Source organism: Prunus avium, chromosome 1 (assembly GCF_965620075.1).
Source record: "Prunus avium chromosome 1, drPruAviu1.hap1.1, whole genome shotgun sequence".
NCBI lineage: Eukaryota > Viridiplantae > Streptophyta > Magnoliopsida > Rosales > Rosaceae > Prunus > Prunus avium.
The window spans coordinates 57469236-57488494 of record NC_142284.1 but is presented as its reverse complement, the minus strand read 5'-3'; the positions used below and the strand labels follow the sequence as shown (position 1 = coordinate 57488494).

The 19259-nt window shown below is 35.2% G+C and overlaps 2 protein-coding genes across 3 annotated transcripts; both read left to right on the top strand.

Annotated features, from left to right (window-relative positions):
* The first annotated feature begins 5909 nt into the window (after positions 1–5909).
* On the top strand, positions 5910–7036 carry LOC110751883 (transcription factor bHLH30-like). Its single transcript, XM_021952410.2, has 2 exons — positions 5910–6345; positions 6446–7036. Exons 1-2 carry the CDS (start codon positions 6118–6120, stop codon positions 6932–6934), a joined length of 717 nt encoding a protein of 238 aa, XP_021808102.1. The 5' UTR covers positions 5910–6117; the 3' UTR covers positions 6935–7036.
* An 882-nt stretch (positions 7037–7918) lies between these two features.
* On the top strand, positions 7919–10503 carry LOC110751882 (beta carbonic anhydrase 5, chloroplastic-like). 2 transcript variants are annotated; one of them, XM_021952409.2, is made up of 10 exons: positions 7919–8077; positions 8160–8254; positions 8354–8409; positions 8718–8879; positions 8952–9000; positions 9126–9239; positions 9336–9389; positions 9556–9638; positions 9745–9847; positions 10163–10503. In XM_021952409.2, the coding sequence occupies exons 1-10, from the start codon at positions 8062–8064 to the stop codon at positions 10361–10363; spliced, it is 933 nt and encodes a 310-aa protein (XP_021808101.2). In that variant the 5' UTR covers positions 7919–8061; the 3' UTR covers positions 10364–10503. The 2 variants fall into 2 exon arrangements, with proteins under 2 accessions (XP_021808101.2, XP_021808100.2); XM_021952408.2 differs by having other exon boundaries at positions 9742–9847.
* Positions 10504–19259: the final 8756 nt, after the last annotated feature.

Sequence of the window (19259 nt, the reverse complement as noted above, 5' to 3'; positions counted from 1 at the left end):
AAAAATCAACCATGAATGTTCAATTCTTTTTATTTTTACTATTTTAACCTTTAAAATATAGTTGTGTTCTCTTGTGACAATATATAACTAGTTAAAATAAATGAGCACAGTTTTCAGGGAATTGGAATGTTTACACTAACTGCCAAATTGTGGTTTTTATACATTACCATAAATTGTAATTTTTTATTGAGTAAATAAACTATATCATTATATTATCAATCTCACTAACATATTCTATGCATAAGACAATATTTGCTCCTTAAAAACATGCATATTCTATGCATAGTTTGTTTTTTACCTTGGCCACTTTATTTTTGGTTTCTTTATTGCTCTTGTTATTAGTTGTTGCATTTCCTTTATTCATTGGCATGGCTCAAGCTAGCATTCTAACTTTTAGCTCTTAGCAAACCCAAAAAACTTATAGCTAGGTTTTGGACTGTCAGCAGGACCTGCACAAATATAATGGGGTTCAAACAAAAGCCATTTTAGGGTGTGTGGTCCAGCCAGAACCAGAGGCATGGCATGCTCTGAAATATGGTGGGATCACTATTTATATATATAGAGAGAGACAGAGAGATACAGAGAGCCTATAGGCATGTAGAAACGTGCCCATTCCAGTACGGAGATGTCATGTTCATAAAAACTGTTGTAATTTGCATATAGCCAATATTGAATAAATTTTATTATGACTCCCTGCTCTCTTCTGCATCACAATCTGAACTCTCAGCACTTGTTGGTCGGCTGCCCTACTGAGATGGGATGTTGATCTTACCTCCCTCCCTCTCTCCCTCTACGTTTTCATTTCATGCCTTTGTGGGGTCCACCTAGCATCCTCAATCCTCACAAGATGGGTAATTTTTTGAATTTTATTTTGTTTAATTAAATTTTTTATAAATAAAAAAAAATTGATGTATTTCTGGACAGATTGAAGTACTAATATTGGGTCACAGTTAAAACCTTAGGCAAAGAAAACAAAGGGTTTTTTCCAAGTGATGACAGGGAGAGGAGAGACAACACAGACCATGCCATGGAAACTTTTCTCCAATTTTAGGGACCAAAATGATCAGATATATTGGTAGTGTAGTGTATTTAAGTTTTTGTTTGTGACCTTCATCATGCTTTTCTCTACAGTTTGTTTGGGTGAAAATTAGCTATGGGTCAATCAATTTCATGGCTTTAAAATCCACAACTATGCTTTTTGGGGTGAACACCAGTGTAACGAGGTTGCTCATTGCTTGGGAAACTTGGTAACATTTATTGATGGTTATATTATGTTATGGAATGATGATCCTCCTTACCCTAAAGATTCTTAATGCTTAGTAAAATATCGTCTTAATATCTAGTAAAAAATAGAAATATTTAGTCATATATCCGTTCTTAGCACTAATAATATAGATAATCCCTACATCATTTAATTTCTATAAACAAACCTAAAAAAATCCCAAAAAATGACAGCTGACCTTATTGAATTTAATTTTGATTATTAAATTACTTTGATACTCTATTGAGTATTTTGGGTTTTTTTATGAGGTTTTGAGGTTGGGCTTGTTTTAAGAATTTGATGGCAGTTTTGTAATTTATAAGAAGTTAAAAGCCTCAAATACAGTTGTGTCACAGTCAACGGGGGCTAGTTGAGTGGAAAGGACATTGACTTACAGACCAGTTGTCTCAAGTTTGAACCCAAATAACACCTTGATAATGTATTTATTTGAGAAAATCTCCCTCCCCAATATCACTTATTTAAATATATAAATACATTCATGTCACCAATGACAAATTATTGCCCAACGTTGAACATATAAAGTATAACATTTTCTTCAATTTTAAATGAATCTTGTTAAAACTTAAACAATATATTAGCGTTATTAAAGAGACCATATTATTACCACAGATTGTGTATTATGTATCTAATAGTGACGATATATACCTGTATTGATGGACCCTACCTCAATTCGAAGGTTATATACCACGTGGTACAATAGTTTGATCTATAATGTGGTACAATAACCTAATCTCCCTAGCATACTGTAAGGATAAGAGTAAAGAAAAAAAAATCTAAAATTAATTAGTGCCTTTTTGGGTTATGGGGAGAGTGTAGAGGTTCATCACTTGGAGGTAACAGAAAAGAAAGAGGAGAAGAGAAGAGAAGCGAGAGAGCAAAAGGAGGAAAAGGTTGGGAGAAAGTGAAACAAAGGGCAAGCAAAGCAAGAACTGAAACTGGAAAGTGAAGGCGAAGGCAAAAGAGGTTGTCGGCTAATGATGTCGCTGCTACTGTCACCTTTGATTCTCCCAAAAAAAGCTGTTGCCGCCGCCGTTAATAGTTTCATTATTACGTACGAATTATAGCTTTGCCCCCCCTTCCTTCCTTCCTCTGAAAATGATATTTGATTCGCTTTTTTACTCACCCAACGCTATTTAATTGGATTAATTGCTAAGAGCTATCAACTTCACTTTTTGTACTCCCTTTTCTTCTTCTACATGATCTTGTGTTTATGTATGTGTTTCCTCTTTTTAAATTTTGAGTTTAATATTAATGGTTTTTTTTATTCCTTACAACAAAGCTACATCACTGTAAAAACGAAGATAAAAACTAGGGTAAACTACCGAATTGCCCTCTGAACTTGTACATAACTATCAATTTACCCCGTGATCTTTTTTTTTAGTGAATTAAGGGCTCGAATTAAATTTTATTATCAATGTTCCCCCTGCCATCTAAATCATCAACATTTCATCCAATTTGCCGTTAAATACGAGGGCAAATTGGTCATTTCATATGTTAAAAATAATTAAATACTGTAAACTAAAATAATATGACATATAAAATGAAAAAAAATCATTTTAATAAACAAAAGGGTGGGACCCACCCACCCTTTCTTCTCTCTCTCTCTCTATGCGACTATTACCTCTGTCTCTCTGCAACCAAACCCTATCTTCCCTCTCTCCCTACGACTCCCTCTCTCTGCGAATCTGCCCCTCTCTCTGCCCTCTCTATCGATCTCTCTGCCCTTTCTCTCTCTCTCTCTCTCTCTCTCTCTCTCTCTCTCTCTCTCTATGCGACCAAACCCATCAGCTTCCACCCTCCAAATAACCCCATTTTATTCAGATCTTGAATCCATTGATGAGTTGTGCGATTTAGGGTCGAGATTTTGGGTGAAGGGGCAATGAACTTATGAGGTGAAGAGGTCTGGACCTCTAAGGCTATGGGGAAAAACTCATAGGGGAAAGGGCGCGAATGGGTTTGGGTTTTATTTTCTGCAAATCCCGATCTCATTCTTCCATGGGTGAATTTAATGAGGTTTGCCATTTGTGATTTTGTGCTTCTTTTTCTCTACCTATGTTCCATGTTTCTGATTGGCACAAAGCCACTGGTGTGGCTTCTGGGAATTATGGGTTTGTGGGGTGGGGGGGTGGGTTTGTCTGTGGGTTCTTGGTTGTTGTGGTGTGGGTCTGTGATGGGGGATGGGGGTGGGTCTGTGGGTTTTGGGTTCGTTGAGGGGTGGTAGTCATGGGGGAATCGGGATGGGAAGGGGTGAATAGTTGGGGGGGTAAAAAAAAGGGAGTTTCACTAAAACACCCAAAATGGGGGCTGAAATTATAAAAAAACCCAACACCAAAAACACTTTATAAACACACCCAAAACCCATCATTACACACACTCAAAACCCATTTATAAACACACCCAAAAAATATACAATTGTTGATTTTGGGTGTGTTTCTATGTTTAAATAGTGCGTGGGTTTTTTTTATAAATACATGTTTAGGATTGGGTTTATTTATAATAATCTATAAAAAATAAAAAAAAAATTGAAGGGAGGTGGGGGGATTGGTTTGGAGTGAAGGGTTGGTGGTCATGGGGAAATGGGGTGGAGAAGAAGACTGCAAGGAGGGGCGACTGTGATCTGTTTGTGATTTAGGAATAGGAGGAGGCTCATGAGATTACAAACAAGCTAATAGCAGCAAAGCAACTATTGTTTTGTGAATTGAGAGTTGCTTTTTGTCCCAGACTCAGATCTGGTTCTGGTTCTTGCTTTGGGTGTTAGCAAAATTTCTCTATAAACACTTTCCCTCCTCTTTTGTTTGACTTCAAAATCCAAAGAAGCCGAAGAAAATCGAGAATCTACACTGTCAAGTTCTCCAAGCACCGACCCATTTAGTGTACCCACTGCAGCATCCTTGACATTCATGCTCAAATCATTTCTGTTCCATTGAAAACCAGAACCACGTTAAAGTTTCAAACTTTCTCAAACAATATAAAATTTTCAACAAACAAAACTTGCGTTTTTGTGATTGAATGCTACAAATAAGAAATTGAAACATGGGTTCTAGTAATATCGGCCCAAGGCACATGGTTTTTGTTTTTTTTCTTTAATTCTTTCAAAAAATAATATTTTTTAATGATCTAACAGATTATTGGATGACATGTTGTTGATTTAGACGGTAGGGGGAATTGATAATAAAATTTAATTCGAGCCCTTAATTCGCTAAAAAAAAAGGTCATGGGGTAAATTGATAATTAGGTACAAGTTCAGGGGGCATTTCGGCAGTTTACCCTTAAAACTATTAAACCAAATATGCATTGCTGTTCAGATAAAATATTTTCTCCATCAAAATTATGACATTAATTTTGTAAGATTATGTGGGTTAGATAATGGGTTTTACAAATGTTGGTATTATATCTGACCAGCCTCTCATGTCATGACATGTGGAAAGGACCTAACACCAAGCAGCGCCCATGAGCCCATGCTGGCCAGTCCGGCATTACAATCGATAGTTGCCCCTTGGCACCACCTACTAATTCTCCATCAATTAGGGCCTAAGAGCCCACATTGACCTGCCTAGTCTTACAATCAGTTGGTGCCCTCAACACCCACGACCAATTCCACTCTGGCCGGCCCAGTTGCACAGGTTCACAATCGACAATCGATAGATGCCCTCGGCACCCTTTACCAATTCAGTCTCCCAAAAGGTATCTTGCAGGAATCTCTCAGGTTCTTTACTGGTATATTGGCTAGGACATGTGGCATCTTTTTAGGCTACTCCCACGAGTCTCACATCAAAAGTTTACACCAAGAGGACACCCAAATACCTCTGTAAATATAGTCTCTTGCCTCCAGGGTACAAGGTAATAGCTACTTGACACTTATGCCCCTACTTTATCAATCGCTAACTCCTCTATCTTTTGGCTAACTTTAACATCAGAAGGCATTCGACTGGCACCACACCGGTATCTTAGGTCTTACCTACTGCTCTTTCCTCTCTCTCTCTTTGCAGATAATCCTCAGCTTATTAAAGAGAAGTGCTTACTGAGTGCAAATCAGATCACACCTCATCTTTAAATTTGAGCCCACTACTGATCGTCTAGTTTTGAGCACCAACAACAAATCCATTACTAGTTAAACTTTTGTTAATTTTTAAGTGATTTTACTAAAGCTCAAAAGTTACTTAGGTCTTGGATTCGATCTCCTCCCAAATGTGCAAATACTCACAAGAAAATATTACTATGTTAACCTTTATTTGTTAACTTATAAGCGATTTTATTTTAATCACAATATGACATGTTTTATTTTTATTTTTATGGGTGGATAATACAATGTAACATGCTTGAACTTTCAAATAATAATAAAATTGACATACATGGTAACATGGACATGACACACGGATTCTTTAACAATATTCCCTTGGTCCCCCTTCCAAACCCTTCCCCTTCTTTCACTCTTTTTGCCCTTTCTCCAAGTTTCTAGTCCTGCCTCGATTCACGTTTTCCATTTTCTTTCTTTAATTTCCTTTTATTTTTCTAAATAATATTTATTCATGTTCGCTTTTTATAATTTTAATTGTTTTAATTTATTTATTATCTCATCAACCCAGCAGCGGTAAATAAATAAAAAAGTAAAAAACAGGTCAAATAACTCACTGTTTCTCTTGTTCACTTCACTTCCAACTCCTACTTGCTCTCACTTCCTCTCACTTCCTCTCTTCTTCTTCTTCTTCAAACCCATCTCTCTCTCTCTCTCTCTCTCTCTAAGCATACCCCAGTTCCCTATAACTACACCTACCCAACAAAACCCAACTCTTCTTATTCTCAAACACTTGCTGTTCATTACCAGAGAAAAAAAAATGCTTCCTTTCCTGAGCTGGTCTGATCAAAATCACTACGCACACGACCCGTCGCTGGTCAACCTGATGGACGGGGCAGATTCCATCCTGAGCCCAGCAGCCTCCATGACCGAGACCTCCAGGTCAGCAGAAGCATCCAAGAGCCACAAGGAAGCCGAGAGGAGACGCAGGCAGCGTATCAACGCCCACCTCTCCACCCTCCGCACTCTCCTCCCCAACACCACGCGGGTAAGAAAAACCAAAACCATAGTCCCTTCCTCGTTATTTCGATTTAAATATAGGGGCATTGTGGTAATTGTACTCGGCGTGATTTTAATTTTATGCGCAGACGGACAAGGCGTCGTTGCTAGCGGAGGTGGTGCAGCACGTGCGGGAGTTGAGGAGGCAGGCTGCTGACCTTGCGCGACAGGACGGGGGCTCTTGCTGCGGCGGCACCACTGGATCGGAGCCCTGGCCGTTTCCGGGCGAGTCGGACGAGGCCACGGTGAGCTACTGCGACGGCGAGGCGAGGCTTCTGAAGGCGACGCTGTGCTGCGAGGATAGGCCTGGTCTGAACCGGGACTTGATCCAGGCGATCCGGTCGGTACGGGCCACGGCGATCCGGGCCGAGATGATGACTGTTGGCGGACGGACCAAGAATGTGATTGTGATGCAATGGGCCGGCGGTGGCGGGGAGGAGGAGGTTAGGGCTTTGAAGCGGGCTTTGAAGGCTGTGGTGGAGAATCGGGCCTCGGGTTCTGGGCCGGGTCGGTTGTTTTTGGGGAACAAGCAAGCTCGGGTTTATGGGTCGATATATGAGGATGAGAATGAATATTAAGGAAGTAGTGAGGGCAAAAAGGGAAACTCATATTTTGGGTTGGTGTACAGAAACCTGGATCCTAGATTACATGGAATAAAATCAGTAGGATTTGTTATTTTTTTTGTTTGGGTTTATATATATGAGATATACTGAGATCAGATTTATTTTTTCTCCTCTTTGAGGAAAAAAATAGAAGCAGACTGAAACAATCAAACAATAACCTTTTATGTTTAGTTTAAATTTTAAATTGTAATATATGATTGAAGCTATGGCTGCTTTTTTTCCTAACTAATTAAGATGAGGGTAAAAGAATTAACAAAACATTATCACATCCAATTTGGGCTTACAAATTTGACCTGGAATTTGTCTAGCTCAAATTCTACTCTTATCTCCTGTCTTTTTTTTAAAAAAAAATATTAAATTTTTATACAAACGGCATTAGAGAGAGTGGAATATATTTTTATCTCGTCTTAATTGATGAAAAATAAAAGCGTTCTCTTGTCTTAATTGATATATTAGTTAAAGCTCTCGTTAATAATAACTACTTAATGTTATCATGATTCAATTTTAGAAACATGTAGTTGTAATAGAGATGACGATTGATGGTCATGACAAGGTAGTAGCGACGTTGTGATATGAGAGTGGTTTCATCACAATTTCAAGTTGATGGTGATTGTCGTGGTAATGTGGTGGTTGTAGCAAGTGACTTTTTTTTCTTAAAATTCTGACTCTGTTGATATTTTATAAACGACAATTATCGAGATGGAATTTAAAGTTGAACTTTATGATCACCCAATGCTAAGTTTTTTTTTCTTTTTTTCCAGTGGAATTTCTCAATTTTTAAAATTTTTAAATTTTTTTTAATGAATTCAAATAAGATTATTGGTGTATATCAATTTAAAAATTCAGAATTTTCTTTTTCAGATTCTAAATTTATTTTTCCCATTCAAAACCATGTAGTTCCAAGTAGGCACATCCATGTCACTTTACAAACTCTGGATGACTACGGGTTGGGATTGGATAAGATTCAAGCCTTTTTCTGTATTGTATTCACGTTTCATTATAATAAAAAATAAAAAATTATTTCTTAAACTAAAAACTCATCTTTTTGGACCGACCACATGTGAAGGCGGGAACGAGCAGAGATGATCTTCCCAATCCGTAAGTATTATCAGAAACCAACCAACCAACTTACCTGTATATCATTAAACTCATAAATCTTTGTTTGTTTTCACAATTGCAGGCTCAAACGCTCGTCGGATTCTTTCAACAATGGCAGCTGCAAGACCTTCCTCAACCTGTAGCAATTACAGAAGAAAATCCTCTGCCTCAAACCTGGTACTTGTTTCAAGCTCTCAATAATATATATATTTATTATCAAATTGGTTGCCTCACTGATACCCAGATTTTGTTTCTTTAATATGTGAAAATTCCTAGACAAATTCTGCAGAAGTTGAACAAGGAACCCATGTAGAATTACTGCCTTCAGTCAAGTAAGTATATTTTCCAATCATTGCTCTTTGATATGAATTATTGTGCTTGAAATGTTACATTGATTTTTTTTACCTCACAATCTCTATTATTTTAGTTCCATGTTTGAATATCTGGATCACAAGAAATATGATTTAATCTGTCTTTATTGAAAAGAGGAAATTCATTTTCACCCAAAAAAGAAAACAGAAATTCATGACTAGGGAAACTCTTGAATTTAAATCTTATGATGTAATTTTAATATTATAGATATATTATGATACCACTAAGAGCTCCACCATAACTGCTATGATCGGCTGTCTTTTTACAGAAGACACCCAGTTGGAAGGCTGGAGGCTTCAAATGATTCCATGGAACTTGCCCATGAATGTTCAAATTGTGAAGGAGAAAATGTTTCAAAAGCTAATAATGGGCCTGACTTGTTTGGTGAGATGAAAGAGAGGTTTCTGAGTTTTAAGACGCACAAATTTTTGTAAGTAGCAGTTAAATGTTACACACAACTTGATTGCATATTGGTCTGTATGGTAATTATACTCTTGAACAGGAAAGAGTCAGAGCATTTCCAAACTCTAGCTCAAGCTCAAGCACCAAAGGTAGTTTATATAAACTTGATTCTTATCTTGTTTAAAGTACTTCTTGCTTCTGCTCAGGTTCATTTTTCTGTTATAAATGAAATTGGAAAGTTCCATATAAAATAAACTTACTAGTTCAAAAACAGTTCATGGTGATTGCTTGTGCAGACTCTAGGGTATGTCCCTCTAACATCCTAGGCTTTCAACCTGGAGAAGCATTCATGATTAGAAATGTAGCAAACCTTGTTCCCCCATTTGAGGTATATATTTGGCTCGTCTGTATTCTACAATTTCTGCTCTTTCAATTCTCAAATATAAACTATCAAATCCTGCAAATCAACCTTTGCCCTTTGCAGAATGGAGCATCAGAAACTAATGCTGCTCTTGAGTTTGCAGTAAATACTCTTGAAGTATGTCATCTTGCTCCCGAATCTCTTTCGACCTCTGTGTTTCTGTATAACTTAACAGTGCTTTGCTTAAAATCGGAATCCATCTCCAAATTCGGGGTTAGGGAGGTAGCGAAACTAATGTTTATTTTCCTTGAAAATTGATCAAAATGTTTATGGCTGACTTCAGGTTAAGAATATATTAGTCATTGGCCACAGTAGCTGTGCAGGAATTGAGACCCTCATGAGAATGCAAGATGATGGTGATTCAAGGTTTCTTAACAATTGATCCTTTCTCGCTTTTGTTCACATGGTATTTTCAGGACATCAGTTTTCTTTAAATGCTGTAATTTTTTTTCTGTGATTCTGCTTTCAGTAGCTTAACTCATAGTTGGGTTATCAATGCCAAAGTTGCCAAACTAAGAACAAAAGCTGTTGCACCACACCTTAGCTTTGATCAGCAATGCAGACACTGTGAGAAGGTACTCCTTGAGTCCTTTCCACTTGATACTCTTCTTAGGGTTATTTGCTTGTGATTAATTTCTAAAAGAAAGGTTTTAAACGTCTCCTAAAATGCGGCCAATAGATTGTTTCTAACTAATGGTGATTCAACAAAACAGATTCTATTGAGTGTGTGAATCCCAGTCGGGGAATTAAAGTATTGCCTAATAATATTAAAAGATTCATGCAATTTGCACTCGTTACCAATTGGTTTTGGATTTGATAAAAAAAGATATAGAGCAAGTCTTTAAATGTGGTCATCCTTGCGGTATTATAAAATTTTCATTCTATTACAGGAATCAATCAATAATTCATTATTGAATTTACGGACATACCCATGGATAGAAGACAGAGCAAAGAAAGAGATGCTCTCTCTTCATGGAGGATATTATGATTTCTTGAGGTGTACGTTTGAGAAATGGACTCTTGGTATAAATGGTACCAGGCCTGTAGAAGGAGGCAGATACTTGGACAAAGATCGAGAACTTTGGTGCTAAATTTCTTGCTTCTTCCATTAAATATAATTATTATTAATAATTATGGGGAGAAAGTGTAAGGGGGTTGGGTTTGTAAATCACATCATAACTTGCATGTTGTAACTTATTTTTTTCTTATGTAGTAAAAACTAAAGATGAAACGGGGTGTAGCTTAGTAGAAAAAGGTCTTGACTTGCAGACTAATGGTCTCAGGTTTGAATTCACATGGCACCTTGATAGTGCGTGTGATAAACTTCCCTCCCCCTTACAATTTAGACTATCACTTGTATTCAAAAAAAGAACTAAAGATGAAGCCATTTGTATTCTAAATTACACACAAACTTGAAGAGAGCGTAAAACCCTAGACTAAGGTGGGTTTGGAGGCAAACATAAGCACAAGCAAGAAGAAGAGCCAAATTTCCATTTTGTTGCAAACAGAAGCACTTAATTATTTTCCGTATGTCGCTTTTTAGAGGGTAGCTTCGTCCATTCAACCCAAAATTAACCTCCTCATTTTAACTTAACATATTTGGTTAACCTATCTCTCACTCTTTTTCGCTTTTAAAGAGTTTTTCCATTTAAACCCGCACTTCTCTTTGTTTACCCCAACTTCTAATTCAAAATTTCAAAATTTCTAAGAAAACCTCACTTTCTTCCCAAACTACCCATAAATACACACCCAACAAGAAAAATAAAAATAAAAAACTCATCAACCTCACACCCCACACCCCCGCTATCTTGCCCATCACCACTCTAAGTTCACCTCAACCTCACATTAATTAAAGAGATAAAAACAATGTTGTCAAATGTGTAGCAACATTATTATTTTTATTAATATTATTATTTTTTGAAAATTTGAAAATGAACTAGTAAGAAGGATGGATAAATACCCTATTGGAGATGGTATTAGCAGACACATGAACAAAAGGCAACCAGAGCATCTTGCTACTTCAAAAAATCAAAACTATATGTCAATTTGATCCACCTAACAAATTAATATTTCTATTGTCTGATTCGATATTTATACAACAGAATTTCATATTCCAATTTCATATTTCAAAATGAAAAAAGAGGGTGGTGGTCATACTTTACTATTATTTTTTTTAAATTCCAAACAACAAAGGGTCTTAATATCTTTTCATAAAACAAACTTCTCTTCAATAATCTTTGATAAAATAAAGGTGTAGAGGAGTTTGTGTTTTTCTAAAACTTAATATGAAGAGTGATGGGATGTGTTTATAGATGTACTAGGGTTAAGTATTAAGTTGGATAACCTTTTTTGTCTTTTTACACAATAATAAAACTTAAGAGCATAATGATTTAAGTATTGGGGTAAACAAAAAAAAGAAAGGAGTTTAAATAGAAAAACTCTTTTATTTTAGCCTTAAATGTTTAAAAGTCAAAATTTAAGAGTAACAATGCCTTTTTTTACTTTGAGGACTTTAAATTTGTTTTAATTATTTACTTTTAAGGGTAAAATAGACATAGAAAATAAATAATAAATGAAAATTGGGCATCGATTACATAAGTCTAGTACCATGGTTTTTCCAACATTTTTAGCATGAAATGGGTCTATATTAAAACATTGGTAAACATAGAGAATCCAAATATAAGAAATTATAGATCTGGAGTCCTATATTGGTTTTCACTGCGGACTTATGCCGATGATGAAAAACCAGGGCAGGGTGAAGGCCTGAAAATATTAATGAATTAATCGCTTTAACTAAAAGAGAATAAAAATTAAAACATAACTGACATATAAGTAATTGATGTGACATGTGTAAGTTAGATACTACATAAGGTGGTATAAAAATATAGTATAGAAATATAAAAATGTAATAAGAGTAGCATTTCCAATAAATTTTGCATAGCCGCATTGCGTGCTTGTACTCACTACACATTTGCATGTACCCGTGTGTAATTTAATACAGACCAAATAATTTTTTTTAAGGGAGATTCACTATTATACCCAATATAGGAGCTCAAATTATAAAAAAAACCCTATATGAAATGGACTTTAGAAACACACCTAAAACCCAATTACAATATAACAAAAATGCTTTTAACTTCTTTTAAATTACAAAACTGCCATTGATTTCATAAAACAAATCTAATCCCAAAATCTTATAAAAAAACCTAAAACACTCAATAGGGCATCAAAGTAATTTAATAATCAAAATTAAATTCAATGAGGTCAGCTGTCATTTTTTGGGTTTGTTTATAGAAATTAAATGGTGTAGAGTTTATTTATAGTTTTAGTGCTAAGAATAGGTATATAACTAAATATCCCTTGTTTTGTTTTAATTGCACCCCATAATATGGCTTTGTGATACTAGGCATCTTATCTATTGGTATATATAAAGGGATAAAGGTCAAAGAAAATCTCTTGCCACGCACATAACATTGCTCTCAATAATACAACAAAAAAAATGTACACAACTACATGAGTCTTATTACTGCAAAAGAAGATAGGGGAGTGGTAGTTGATTGGCTTTAGGGACCTGCAGCCAGGCAGCACTAAGGGACTTGTAGGTGTTAATGATAAACTGCTTATTTGTTCAAGAAGGATCATAGCTAATGCTTTATAGTTCTACTTGTTGGAAGTTCGAATGAAATTTAAGGATTTTTGGCCCACATTGGTAGGAAGATAAAAAAGTGAAGTCTTTATAAGTGTGGTAATCCTAAACTTAATAACTGGAAGTTGGGTCAAGTAAAAGCCAATTAGGCTTCAAATTTGATTTGAACATTAAATATTATATAGATAATATTTAATATTTAATATCAAAAAGATGGGCGTCAAGCCTTGGGGCACTTCAGATTTAAGTCTAAATCAAGTTAGTTGATTGCCTAATTGATTCATTATGGACTTATGAGATGTTTTACTCATCATATACTTAATTACTATTTATTAAGTAATATAATTTATGGAGTTAATTAAAATAATTAATATTAATTACTCACTAAAAAAACTATTTATTGACCTAAAGGAACTAATTTTATATTTAAAAAAAAGAAAATGATACACTTTTGAATTTTAAATAGTATAGCCGGGCGGCTATACTCAATAAATAAATTTATTAAAAGAGTACTGCCTCTCGGCTATACTCTGTAAACATTCGAATTTACTGAAAGCGTATAGCCGGCCGGCTCTACTGTTTAAATATTTTAATATGTATAAATAGTACAGCCGAGCGGCTATACGTTTAAAATATTCGGATGTAGCTAAACAGTATAGCCGTGCGGCTGTACGGTTACAAAAAAAATTTCAAAATCAGAAACATACGTAAATTGGACGCCATGGTAGCCACGGATAGAGGACTCGAACTCGTCACTACGAACGTCTAGGGCACAGAGCAAGCCATTTCCAGATTTCGAACCGTGTTCGAAAAATCGACCTAGGCGCTAGGCGGGAGGACACCGACGCCAGGGACTTAGGCGGCCTGGAAGGATCTAAGCGACGCCTAGGCGGCCTGGGCGGGTGGTGCGTGAGTGATATGAAGAGACAGAGAAACTAACACGAAGCGTGCACTCGCAGTCCAATCTTCAAAATTCAAATACTCGGTCTTGAGCCTCTCTCTCAACTGAAGCTTCGATTTTTTTTCTTCGGTTTCGGCTGCTGCGTTGATTCGATTTTTTTTTGGTGCTTTTCTGTTATTGAAGTTTGCAACGTCAGATGAACATACAAGGCAGTTTCTTAGTATGCCAGAAGAAGCCCAGCAGATGGTTCTTTAACCTGAGGCACACCTTGCAGTTTGGCATTGGATTACACCATGCCGGTCTGAATGACAAAGATAGATCTCTTGTTGAGGAGCTTTTTGCAAACAACAAGATTCAGGCATTTCTATTTGACCTCAGTAAGCATGAGTCTTTCCTGCAAAACACATTAGGAAAAGAGAATATAAAAAAGATCATTTTCTTACTCTATATATTGATTAGGCATATGTATTAAATTATAGGTATTGGTTTGTACCAGCACATTGGCATGGTGTGTAAACCTTCCAGGTCATCATCTGGTCATTATTAAGGTAAGCCAAAATTTGTGCGGTATCTTTTTCATTTGGTTCCTATATTTACAAAGGTTTCTAGCAGGAGTATATTGCAGCAGCTGTTCTTCATGACAAATTTACATAAGTGTTGATTCTCTTGCAGGGAACAGAATATTATGATGGGAAAACAAAGAGATATGTTAATTTTCCAATATCAATCACAGATATATTGCAACTGATGGATTTGGTCACACATGACTATATAGAATAAAATTTGGAAAGAAAGAAATATGTGAATCAGATTACATGCTTTTCTCCCTTTATAATCAACAGTTGCTCAGATTCTACAAGAAATATGGGAGTAGATGTCCATCACAATCTGCTCGCCTAACAATCAATAAACACAAATCTTATTACTTTCTGAATATTTGCCTCAAATATTAATACTAGGAATCAGGTTGTTTGGGGTTCTGAATATCAGAAAATCTAATAAAGTCAACGGATGAAGTCTTGCAGTCCTATATCTAATCAGTAAAGCATTTTCCTTTTTACTTTTTCATTACTCTACACCTATCTTTTTTTTGCTATTAAAGTTCAGAATGCCTATCATTTACATTTTTCTACATGCAAAGTTGCATAGTTTTCAACTTCAATTGGCAATGATCCTCTTGTACTTAAATATGGTGAAGACACAAGTTAAAAGCCTTTGGTTTTGATTACCGTCCTTAGTATTTGATTTGTTGAGCCTGTACAAGATCTTAAATGAGCATAGTTTTCTACAGATGTTTAATCCAGCTTACTATGGCTTGGACAATACTGAACCTGAGGTTCTCAGCTCTTATTTGTCTAGGTAATACCATGCTCAATTCTCATGTAGATTTATCTGGCCTGAGGAAGGGTTGGATGTGAGTTAACCAGACCTTCAGAGACCCCTAAAGCATGAGAAGTTATGACTTACTCATTAAAGTGTTGTTAGAAGGGCTACTTTGGAATTTAGCCATATATATTTTTGTCTGCAAGGACAATGTGCTGCTCTTGCCCTTAAATGGTACACTAATTGTTTCTGAAAAAGGTGAAGCTTTGATTTATCTAATTATTTATTTTTAACAATTACTCTTTGACTCGGATGATTTGTTCCTTAAGAAAGTAGAGTTTTCACCTCCTAGCCTCTTCTCATATCTTTCGGGTTCTTTTCAGGGTTTATGGTTTGATGGGGATTCTTCCTCATGGATATGATGCCATGCATGAATGTTGAACTTGCTGACTCGCTAAGCAAAAGAGGAATATTCAGCGTACAACAACTATTGTATCTCCCCAAGGCAACTTTGCAGACCATGATTGGAAATTTTCCTGCTTCAAAATTGTATCAGGTACGGAGACACATGGCTGACTAACCCACAGGTCAAGATTTAACATGACTGGACAACTTTTTGACTGGGCTGGGTAGGTTATTGAAATACTAGTCAGTTATTTGCTTTCAGGCATGTTTACTGATTTCAGTACATTGCATCTAGAATATTTTGTTCTTCTAGGATCTGCAGCCTTTTCCTCGTGTCAAAGTGAAATTAAAACTTCAGCAAAAGGACAGCGGAAAGTCTCGCTCTTTAGACATCACACTGGTGAACACCAATTTCAAGCAAAACAAATCAAGAGCGTTTACCCCGCGTTTCCCTAAGGTAAAAACTTCTTCTTGTTCTAAACTAGTAATGAGAAACCAAACTGAGCTTCAGATTGTCTTTTACAAGTGAAAAACGAAGCATTGTGGTTGGTCCTTGGGAACACCTCAACATGGGAATGATATGCTCTCATAAGAGTATCTTTCTCTGATCACTTGGTTACTCACATGGAGTTACCATCAGTTCCTAAGACTCTCCAGGAACACCTCAACATGTGGCTTTTTCATGCTTTGCTTGCTAACATTGTTTTACCGTGCTTTCCAGGGGATGAAATTGACTTTAATTTCAGATTGTTATCTAAGGTTCCAGCAAGAGCACTCTATTTCACAACTTATTGAACTGCAGTAACCAAAGCAAGATATATTATCAGTAGATACATTGGACCTTAAGGTGTATAGTTATAGATAGTTTTAAAAAAGTATCAATACATTGGACCTTAAGGTGTATATCACTAAATATTCAAATATATTTACAAAGTATACAAAGTATAACCGCGCGGCTATACTATTTAAATATATATTTGCCTCTTTATGTATTTGAGTGGGATTGAGTAGTAGTTGTGAGTTGAGTCTCTTTCCCTCTCCCACATATATTTCTCAGACTCTAACCCTAGAAGGAAGGGGTTAAAAGAGTAAATACCATCAAGAGTTTTTTTAGGACATGGAAATTTAGATTCAAAAAGCATTCAAGCAATTTTATACTCTGAAATTCAACATTCTTTGTTCCACAAAAAGTTGGTGGATCCCTTTTGTTATTGTATTTATGGGTTTAACCCCTATTATTTCTTATTCTTGCCCAAAATAATTGACGAAATAACTCTAGCAGAATGAGCTAAAGTGGTATTTTAGCCCCAAGATCTGAAAAAATTGTATATTTAAAGAGTATAGCCGTGAGTTGATATGATACAAAAATAAAATAAATAAATAAAAAAGAATACAGCCGAGCGGCTATACTCATACAAAATATAAAAGAGTAAAGCCGCCCGGCTATACTCGTTAAAAATAAAAATAATATACTCTAATATAAAAAAGGATATAGCCGAGCTGCTACGCTTTAAATTAAAATAAATAAAAAATTAGTCTAGCCGCTAGTGCCTGATTATAATGTAAGGGCTCGTTTGGTATATAGGACTGTCTTGGCATGGATTATACTTAGGGGCTGTCTTGGCTTGGCTTGGCTTGGTCTAAGTTGGATAACACTTATCCTGCGTTTGGTGTACGCTTGGACTAGGACTAGATTTTTTTTTTTTTTCAAAACTATCTATGTATATGTATATATGTATAAATACATGTATTATGTATGTGTACATATGTATTTTATAATATATGTGACATGTATGTGTATATACATGTATATATGTATATTATAAATAATATAAACATATGTATGTATATATATATGTACACATACATTTATATACATGTATATATATATATATATTATAAAATACATATATATATATATATATATATATATATATGTGCACATACATGTATATACATGTTATAAAATACATATATATATATATGTATGTATTATACCCATGTATTTATACTACATATATATATATGTATTTTATAATATATATATATATATACATGTATATATGTATATTACAATATATATAATACATTATAATGTATATGTGTATATATGTGTGTATATGTATACTATAATACATACATGGGTATAATATATATACACATATATGTATATATATATATATATATATATGTATTACAATATATAATATATATTACATATATACACGTATGCTATTATTATAATATTAATATGTATATGTGTATATGGGTATATTATAATAATAATATACATGTATATATGTATATGTATATTATATATATTATATATGTATATATGTGTATGTATATATATACATATATACATATATACATATATACATATATACATATATACATATATGATATATTTATGTGTATATACATGTATATATGTACATTATAGTATATGTGTAAGTAAGTTTAATAATAATAATATATGTTATTAATTTTACAATATAATATATGCATTTTATACATTAGTGAGCATTGGGACTAGCTAATCCTCCCTTTCCACATGGGATTAGTAGTCCCCTCCTAAGGAGGTGTTTTTGGTGGGCCCGGTATTATCAATCTCATCTAAGACTAGGATTAGATAAAACAAACATGGTACTAAATTTAGTCCAAGCCAGTCCAAGCCAATCTTGTGTACCAAACGAGCCCTAATAGTCTAACAGCTAGTGCCTGATTAAATAAAAGTCTAGCCGCTAGTGAATGGGACATTCATAATGTAATACTAGAATAATTATAAGGACGTTGCTACTAGCTAGTGCCTGATTATTCATTGCAACTCAGTTCCTTCATCTGCGTATCTTTCAAGGTCGTATCTTTCAAGTTCCTTCATATTACAATATACACAATTTAAGGTCTTGTTTATTAAGCATAAACTCGAGCAAGCCTTATTATTTATTATCATAAATCTCTGCACTCAAAATATTATGCATAAATTGAGTCGATACTCTTTTTTCTTTTTCTTTTTTGCCAAGTTTTGAGTCGATACTCAATTTCTCGGTAACCAATGCCTCCCATTTATAGGCGTTGGAGGAGAAGCAAAGATAAGTCTTTGGCCTTTAATACTGGCAGGTAAGACGTTGGCGGTTGAGTGTTAAATATAGTTTTTAATGATGGATGGTGAGATGGTAGAAGCTAGGTTTTAATGCTTGTGGAAGAGACGTGGGTAGCTCTGGCTTTGATGCTAGTAGAAGAGGCTGGTGGTTCTCTCTGCTTGCTTGTGTAATTGGGCTCATGAAAGTGGGCCTGAGTTTTGGTGCCCCCAAGCAGATTAAAATTTTCTCAAATTATTATAATTCGTGCACAATAGTTATAAAATCCAAATTTTACAAAAAAAGAAGGAACAATAAGAGAAAAAATCACAGCCAAAGGTGGTTCATATGGTAGATCCAAAGATTCCTACGAAGATGAATCCATTATCTTAGAAAGGTTAGAATTGCGGTTCATATTTTTTTAAGAACAGTATAGCCGTGCGGGTATACTCGGTTGTTTCCAAATTTATTTTTAAATAGTACTTCCGCGGGGCAATAATCGGTTTTTGCTTATTTTATTTTAAAAATAGTATAGCCGCGCGGCTACACTCCTTTTGCCCTCTTTTCAAAAGAAAAGTATAGCCATGCGGCTTTACCCGGACTCGTCACTACGAACGTCTAGGGCACTGAGC

Excerpts from the sequence above, each read along its gene's own strand:
- LOC110751883 (XM_021952410.2), top strand. The coding sequence starts at position 6,118 with ATGCTTCCTTTCCTGAGCTGGTCTGATCAAAATCACTACGCACACGAC. Across the intron at positions 6,346-6,445 it reads TCCTCCCCAACACCACGCGG|ACGGACAAGGCGTCGTTGCT; the intron begins GTAAGAAAAACC and ends TTTTATGCGCAG.
- LOC110751882 (XM_021952408.2), top strand. Across the intron at positions 8,410-8,717 it reads GAATTACTGCCTTCAGTCAA|AAGACACCCAGTTGGAAGGC; the intron begins GTAAGTATATTT and ends GTCTTTTTACAG. Across the intron at positions 9,240-9,335 it reads ACCTTGTTCCCCCATTTGAG|AATGGAGCATCAGAAACTAA; the intron begins GTATATATTTGG and ends TGCCCTTTGCAG.